The sequence below is a fragment of the Tarenaya hassleriana genome, unplaced genomic scaffold, assembly GCF_000463585.1.
Source record: "Tarenaya hassleriana unplaced genomic scaffold, ASM46358v1 Cleome16, whole genome shotgun sequence".
In the NCBI taxonomy this organism is placed as follows: domain Eukaryota; kingdom Viridiplantae; phylum Streptophyta; class Magnoliopsida; order Brassicales; family Cleomaceae; genus Tarenaya; species Tarenaya hassleriana.
In genome coordinates this window covers 141,925-150,412 of record NW_010965019.1, presented here as the reverse complement: position 1 = coordinate 150,412, position 8,488 = coordinate 141,925, and the positions used below count along the sequence as shown (strand labels likewise).

Below are 8,488 nucleotides of genomic sequence, written 5' to 3'. Positions count from 1 at the left end.
TTAGTTAATATAAAATATTTGTAAATGTATATACTTGACAATATCTTTATGACATTAGTTGATATATGTAAGTAGTTTTTTTTTTAACCAAAAAGAAAATCTTTCCAAAACCTGCCGGAAACAAAATCTAGGCGTTGGAAATTCCGTTCCCAAGTCCATCCATGTAAAGCTAAAACCCAAGAACTAAACCACCGGTTTATTTCGGTTTACATAAAGAATCAATAACTGTCTCAGTCTCTACACCGGAATAATTCTAACCGGCTCCACAAACCGACTCTCCGTGGCTTCATCTCCCTTTCCTCCTTCCTCACTACGTTATCTCTCTATCCCACACATACATATGCACATGTATATATATATATATACCTCACCCCTCTAGATTCTCTCCATCACAATCCCAGATCACAAGCAAGAACCCTAAAAAAAACCTGACCCGTCAGAGAATTGGAGGAAAAAACCAGACCCAGATCATCAGAATCATCATGAGAAGCATGGTGAAGAAGTTACTATGCTGCGGAGCCAAGAGCTTTGCAAAAACAGCAATACCAGAAGAAGGAAGAGTTCGTGTTTATGTCGGGAACGACAGAGACACGCAATGCAAGTTAGAGATGGAGGCTGATTTCTTGAACCACCCACTGTTCGAAGACTTGCTTCGTTTGTCGGAAGAAGAGTTCGGATTCTCCTACAACGGCGCGTTGAGGATCTCTTGCGAGATCGATGTTTTCATGTACTTGACTCATCTCCTCAAGTCCGGAGACCCTTCCGTGCATTACATTGATCTCCACGATCTTATCTCCAAGTTCTACTCAGAGAGTAACAATTAATGGCGATTTGGGATCTAACGATAAGAGAAGAACAAGAAGATAGCGTCTCATGAAGAACCATGTGTGCGTTGGATCATACATGCATTCGTACAAGTATACTTCATCGTTCTTTTCTTGATTAGTAATCTCGAACATTCTTGGAAAGATCTTGTTTTTATTCTTGGTTCGATTAAAAAAAAAAAAAGTATAGGAAATACTGAAGCCATTGAAAATTTGTATCAATGGCCTCATCCCATTCTTTTTCTCTTTCCTTTTATTTTCACAGTCATATAATTCAATGTCCTCGGCGATATAAGAAGATTTGTTTTCTTGGTTTCATGATAATTGTTTATACATATAGAAATTGAGATGGATATCTTCGGATCTACCCATGTATGTGTAGATTGATATGGCATAAGGACATGATGTTTCGTAAAACCGTCATCTTTATATTTGTGTTTATGCACAACACCGATCGGGTCGATTCTTTTTTATTGGTCAGTAATTGATATGCAAAATCTCTATAATAAAAATAGGGTAAATTTCTGGTTTTTCTTTGATGCTTCTGAATACATTGTTTTCTGAATTTGATTGGTTTATTTTAAATCAATCTCATTGATTAAGTATGGGTTAAATTCAAGTGAGGGTTTCGAGAGTTGCCTTGGGCAGAAAGCAATTAATTAAACAAAAGGAGAAAAAAAAACAGAAAATTGTTATTTATGTTTAATTTCTTTTCAAGGAGAGGGAGGAAAACTTCAATTTAAAAGTAGTTAATTACAGCTAATGTTAGAATTGCAAGGCATCATGAGAGAGAAAGAGCATCACATGCCTTGGAAACTTTAAGGATAATTGTCTAAACCAATCGAATTCATCACATGCAGAATATATTCACATCTTCATTTACCCTAGTTAATATACTACACCCACACACACATATATATCTATCTATACTCTAAAAATTCCTAAATTTATAATTCGGTGGAAAACTAATTTCTAACCTTACTGATGTTTCTATTTATTCCTAAACTTAAAAAATTGGATATGATAATTCCTAAATTTGTCTAAAAATATCATAACCGTTCTAACAATAATTTTGACAAAAATAATATGTTAAACAATCCTACTTAACGCATGAATTATCAAGATACATCAGATTTTAATGTCATGTATGCAGAACCGAATTTAATAGATACGGTTTAACAAAACTGGCTCATAATAGTAAAAATTTCGGTTAAAAGTACTAATTTGGAGGATATTTTTGGGTTCATCGATATAGCGTTTTCGATCGCCGTGTCTCTTCCTTGAACGATATCGTTGTCACCAAAAAATATGGGATGAAAGAGATCTAGCCCCGATGACGATTACTTTGGCGCCAAAGGCTCCTGTTTCGACGGAGGCACTGTCGATCTGGATCTAGAGCTTGAGAACCGATAGCGATGGTAATTATTCCGACCTTCGTCGTTATTCCAGACTTTCCGGTGAACCAGAATTTTCACTATTATAAATTGGATTTGTTAAACCGTATCTATTAAATTCAGTTCTGCATATACGACATAAAACTCTGATGTGTTCTGACAATTCACGCACTATGTAGGATTGTTCAATACATCATTTTGGTCAAATTTTTTGTTAGGACGATATATGATAATTTTAAGCAAGTTTAGAAATTATTATGTCCAATTTTTCAAGTTCGAAAATAAATAAAAACATCTATAAGTTTAAGAATTAGTTTTCCACCGAATAGTAAGTTTGAGAATTTTCAGGGTTTTTATATATATATATACATATATATAAATATAACTTTATTGATTCTAATTTGTAGATTTTTCTTAGCTTTGAATCTTTCTCTCTTTTTGGGTTACCCATTACCGGAAAAAAAAAACGTTTAATCTATGAATACCAATGTCAGAACTTTGATGTTTTAAGGGTTTGAACCGTCGATCTTTATCTAAACCGCATTCTAAGTTCCGTTTGTATCTGATATACGTTTCGGTAATAATTATAGAATAATTAAAAAACAAATCGCTTTGGGGGAGATATTAGCCTCTGTTTTACATGAACTAAAAATTTGTTACCAAATAGAATACGAAACCATCAACAGACGGGATACAGATAGTCTGCCTTTAACGCTTCCATCTTTGCAGCTTATAATTAATTTTGGATATTAAATTACTGAAAAATCCACTTTGCTGTATAATTAATTTTGGGTATCCATTCGGTATATAAAACCGGACGGATCGGTAAAAAAACGAAGCAAATCCAGCTCCATTTGAAGAGATACATTCACATGAACTTTCAGATCATGTGGGGAGATGTGGATGGGTCAAAAGCCGGATAAATTTTTAGATTATAAAAAAAAAGCATCTGATGGATTCAACTTTCCCAAAGAGCTTATAAACTCTTAAATGAATTGGCAAATTAATTCAGACACATCATTTTCACAAAGCAGCTGCTCAATCACCTAAAGACCTTGTATATCATTCCAACACATTACAATGTGGCATGCATGCATCCACATCTATGTCATAAAAATGAGTGTATGATCAAGTCCCCAGCTTATAATGGTCAAGGATTAAGGCAAGTACACGAAGAAAACGAATCAGATACGGATCGGGAATCTTGTAAAACTACGGTAACAAACTATGGGGAGCGGGAAGAAGCCACGGATCTGTATAAATACCGCAAAAAAAAAAAAACGATACACACACACTAAGGCAGAACAAAGGGAACAAAAGTACCTGTATCTGTATGTCTTGTATAAGGTGCAAACTGAATCCTGCCCTAAGCTTTAGACTGCCCAGTCTCAACATCGTTCAATGGTTTGGTCTCTACACCTACCTTTAGGAGCTGGAATTCTTCTTCTGTCAAGCTGTGTTTCACACTGTTCAAGGCCTTGTTGGCATTACACTGCTTCTCAACTTCCACTGCCCAACTGTATATTATCATCCCGACGACAGCCAGAGCAATGCCCATTATGTTCTTAAAGGTCATTGCCGAATCGAAGAGAAGCCACCCCAGCGTGAGGACGCACACGGTTTTCATGTGGCCTAGGACCTGGAAGGAAACAGCGGAAAATCGCCCGATACAGAGGTACTGGCTTATGTTGCAGAACACAGCTAGGGCACATGAGAGAATGATGAATAGCTGCAGATGGTAATGTTAGGGCAATATTAGACCATTCCACGCATGAAAACCCCAGTGCATAAGATAAAGGGGAAGAGATGGAATCTTACAATGCAACCATATGACATCTTGTAGTTGATTATGAATTTACCGCTGAGTAAGTAATCTATCAAGGGTCCAAGAACAAGGAGGGAAATAGCTTGAATTGGTGCAGTCCTGCTTAGCAGCTCAAAAGACCCGATAGAGTATTTCTTCTGCAGGGAACCTATCGACTGCGACAAGTAAGAAACATACCAATCAATTCGATAGGTCAAGGAAATAGAGCTTGGCATGAGAAACAGAACTCTATGGATACTAAACAAATCAGACCAAGGAACATAACTGTACGATGATCTTTGATATGAGAAGCAAAACTCGACGAACAATACAAAAGACTTACAATTTGTTGCAAAGATGAGGCGAAAACAGCGATGCAGGCGCAAATGAAACCCTTGGCGTTAACCTTGACATCAGTCACAGTGCAAATGCCAACACCTATGACGACAACCACAACTGATACTTTCACTTCTTTGGAGTACTGCTTGCTGTGGAGGATCCATTCCATGACACAGACCACTGGAATCATGCTTAGCTTCGAGATCTAACAAGGACAAAACATTCATAGTTGAATCATTCAAGAACAGATAAACAAGAGAAAACAAAAGTTGTCTCGAGATGAGAGAAGATACATGACTTCCTAGTTGATATTTGAACCGATTACAAGCGACATTGGGATGATTTCAGGCAATTAGACAGCGCAATTGAAGTTAAATGCCGTAGAAAATACACAAAACCTGGGTTTTGGTTCTATGGGCAAGGGAACAAAGAGAAAAGAGAATTTCGTTGCAAGTGTAAACCTGGTAGAAGCCGACAGAGTTAAGCATGAGACTGAAGTTCATGGCAGCAATGGAGACGTTGGCGACAATGGAGAACCAGACAAGCTCCCACATCGGGACATGCTTCGACGCCGACAATCCAGTAGCGTTCGAGACCAAACCCACCAATGCCGTCAACGCAAAATGAAATCCGGTAAGCGTCGTCGCTGAAAACAACGGCAGTATCGGCATCATCAGATCTCAAATCGAAGAAGATAAAAGGAAGAAACAAAGTGAGAGATAAGATCGGAGAGACGAACCGAAACTGAAGGCGAAACCAGAAGAAGACATGAGCTGCTTGTTCGCCATGATAATTCCGACGGAGCTGATCACATTCATCGCCCAAGCCCCCATATCCGACACCGCCGAAGACTTCCGCTCGCTCTCCAACGACATCTCCGTACAAACTTAAGATTCTCTCTCACAGAAATAGAGATTCCGAGCCTTCTCGTCTCTCAGATCTCGATTCACCTCAATGGAAGGCGAACACAAGTCGCCGGCCGCGGAAATCACTCCGCCTAAGAAACACGACGGAGGCGGCTGGCTACCAGATCGGAGGCGGCCAACCGCGGAGGGAGAGAGAGGCAAAAGCGACGTGCTTGCACGCAATGGAAGACGCTCACCGTCTTGGGACCTGCAGAACGAGGAGGAAGGAGAGGGGAAGAGTTGGCTTATAACTTGCTAACAAAAGCGTGATTTCTCATATTTCAGTTACAAATATGTTAATATATCCAAATCAACACTTCTAACAAAAGCGTGATTTATAAAATTAAATAGATATAATCTTTTCAATATCAAATTTAATAAATTACATAAAAATAAAAATAAAATTTTTAATGAATAGTTTAAAATAAAAAGAGAATTAGATTCGAATGGAAACAAAAATGGGTATAAAAACCAAATATGGATAATTTGTATAAAAAAATATCCACCAAAATATGTATAATATATTCTGTCCTATATCGTTTTGTATGTAATTAATAAGGTGTCGATTAGTAATCACATTGGAATTGATTGGATTTTGCTATTTTGTGGTTTAAATATGTTGAAAATATTTGAGTCTTCTATTGTTGTGTGCATTTGCATATTAATTGAACCAAAGAAAGATTTATATCTATAAATATGTATAGGCTATAGTTTCCCTATGTCATGTTGTATACACACATTTAAAAACATTATCAAAATACAGATTTATTCAATCTATGTGAAAATAGATACATTAATTGTGTAATTATAATTTCGTAATAAATAATGAAAATGTTAGGCATGTTCAGGAAAAATTCTGCAGTACGTAAAGATGGGTTTTGAACCTTTTCTTTTGTTATCCTCAACCAAAGTCAAACCCATTGGTTTCTTCGGAGAAGAGATTGCTTTAGATAAATAAAATTACATCAAAGTAAATTAAATAATATATATATTTAAAATTCAATTATATATAAATGTTAAAGTAACCTAAAATACGTATAAGAATAGTTAAAAACGGAAAAACAATTTTGAATAACATTTTTAAAAAAAAAATGAATACCTAATATAAATTAAACAAATTTCGAATCAGATTTCAAAATTTCTTTTTTATTTGAAACCTGATTATTTACAATAAATTTTAATTTTTAAGATGGAGAAAAAAAAAGGACAAAGCAGAGAAATTGAATTTCTCGTGATTAATTGTGCTGCAGGACAAAAAAGAAAAAACATGGAATGAGTGTTCTCTCTACAGAGGAGTTTAAAGTAACCACTTTGCATTCTAAAAGCGTGTCTACTGAAAGCCCAAAAAGCTTTTCCTTTTGCTCATGGAAATAAAACCGTTTATGTTTCAAAAACTTCGGAATTTAGAGCAAATATCTTTGATTTTTCAAAATAAACGCAAAATCTATATTAAAAAAGTGCCCAAAAATTCCTTTTTCTTTTTCTTTTTACATTTGTTGACGAAGTTTCTAATACCAACAAGTGCATGGAATTTCAAAGTACAATAGAACCAAAGAAACTTCTAAATAATATAAAATCTTGTTTCAAAGATCTCAAAACTAATTTTAAATAATTTTATTTAATCAGATTAGTCGAATTTAAATTAAGATAAAATCTAAATATAACAAAATTTTGATATAAATGCCTTTGTATTTTGATTAAATACTATATATTCTCACATCATTGTTTTCGATTTTATTTAAATCTATTAATTTTTACATTAATTCGCGTGGATTTGGAAATAAACACCAACTTTTACGGAAAATCTTAAAAAAATACTGATTTTTTTTTAAAAATGTCTAACTATTAAACTTTTTCAATTCATATTTAAATTATAAATATTTAACATTTAATAAAAAAAATACTTAATTTTCAATTTTTTTTTTACTAAAAACTCGATTAGATAGACATTAAATTTTTTAAAAAGTATTCTTAAATAAGATTTTAAATGTGTATCCCGTTAATATTTTAACGTCATTTGTATCTAACCAAGTTTTTGGCAAAAACTTAAAATTAATACTGTATTTTTTTTTATCAAATTTTAAATGTTCATGTGTTGTTTGGAAGTTGAAAAAGATGAATATTAATGTGATAATTATTTCAAATTTTTATGATTTTTTAAGGTTTTTTTCAAACTTTTATTATATTTTAGATACTAAATTCTAATTTCTATTGACATTATTGGTATCATATTATCTGCTTAGATGAATGGAAAAGGATAGATATTAATTTACCCATCCCGACACCATTACGAAGTGGCTTGTCACTAAGGTCGTCAAATGGGCAAGGCGAACCGGGCTGGGATCGAGCCTAATTCGGGTTTACATTTTCTCGGATCGGACCGGACCATCCCGATTATATTTTGGACCTATGATCAATGGTTCAAAATCCGATTTTATATGGTTTCAGGCAGTAACAATAATAATAATAATAATAATAATAATAATAATAATAATAATAATAATAATAATAATGTGATACATTTAACAAAAATATTTTTTAAAATCAACAATAATATAAAACAAAAAAAATGAAAGTAACCAGAGAATTGATGTCATTCATCGATTCAGTTACTCGGTTAATAACTGAAATCGTCACCCTTAATATATATATATAATAATGAATGTATGTACGATATATAAATAGTCGATAAATAAGAAATTTATATTATGATATGCAACTCATGAATTATATATATATAAAGAATTGTATGTGTGTGTACCATAAGTTGGAAATGAATGATTGTATGTGAATGCACAAATTGTGTTTGGATACCTTCCATGAAGTTGGTAAGTATTCGTGATGAGTACGGATATTATCTAATATGTGGTTGTAAATGAGTAGTTCATTATGCAATATTCCCAATGAATGCTATGATTGCAGTCTCGGTTATATGACATTCAATCCAGATAGAATATTATACAAGGGAGACATGATTCTATTTGTAGCGATGATCGGATCGCGCCAATGTCCTTGACAAGATGGAAAATAGACCCAATGATTCATGTATATATAGCCTAACGAGTGAGTCAGTACAGTACTATATTACGTTGTTAAGGAAATACGTTTCTTTGACATTTGCACCACCGTTCCATTAGGTCTAGAACAGTTGTATAGGCAAATATATCTAAAATATAGAATGAAATGACTCTCCCGAGGAAATGGTATGGTCTCATTCTAAAA

The 8,488-nt window shown here is 34.0% G+C and overlaps 2 protein-coding genes across 2 annotated transcripts; one reads left to right on the top strand and one right to left on the bottom strand.

Annotated features, from left to right (window-relative positions):
• The first annotated feature begins 409 nt into the window (after positions 1 to 409).
• On the top strand, positions 410 to 1,128 carry LOC104809210 (auxin-induced protein 6B-like). The gene has a single exon (XM_010535107.1). The coding sequence runs from the start codon at positions 483 to 485 to the stop codon at positions 822 to 824; it is 342 nt and encodes a 113-aa protein (XP_010533409.1). The 5' UTR covers positions 410 to 482; the 3' UTR covers positions 825 to 1,128.
• Positions 1,129 to 3,253: 2,125 nt separating this feature from the next.
• On the bottom strand, positions 3,254 to 5,516 carry LOC104809209 (UDP-galactose transporter 2-like). Its single transcript, XM_010535106.1, has 5 exons — positions 5,101 to 5,516; positions 4,823 to 5,007; positions 4,366 to 4,566; positions 4,037 to 4,198; positions 3,254 to 3,947 (listed from the first exon to the last, which is right to left on the bottom strand). The coding sequence occupies exons 1-5, from the start codon at positions 5,234 to 5,236 to the stop codon at positions 3,585 to 3,587; spliced, it is 1,047 nt and encodes a 348-aa protein (XP_010533408.1). The 5' UTR covers positions 5,237 to 5,516; the 3' UTR covers positions 3,254 to 3,584.
• Between the last annotated feature and the right edge of the window lie 2,972 nt (positions 5,517 to 8,488).

Bases quoted from the DNA above. Each gene is read 5' to 3' on its own strand.
- LOC104809210 (XM_010535107.1), top strand. From the start codon at position 483: ATGAGAAGCATGGTGAAGAAGTTACTATGCTGCGGAGCCAAGAGCTTT.
- LOC104809209 (XM_010535106.1), bottom strand. From the start codon at position 5,236: ATGTCGTTGGAGAGCGAGCGGAAGTCTTCGGCGGTGTCGGATATGGGG. The intron at 5,008-5,100 runs GTTCGTCTCTCC...CGTTGTTTTCAG, and splicing joins TGGTTTCGCCTTCAGTTTCG to CGACGACGCTTACCGGATTT. The intron at 3,948-4,036 runs GTAAGATTCCAT...TACCATCTGCAG, and splicing joins AGATGTCATATGGTTGCATT to CTATTCATCATTCTCTCATG.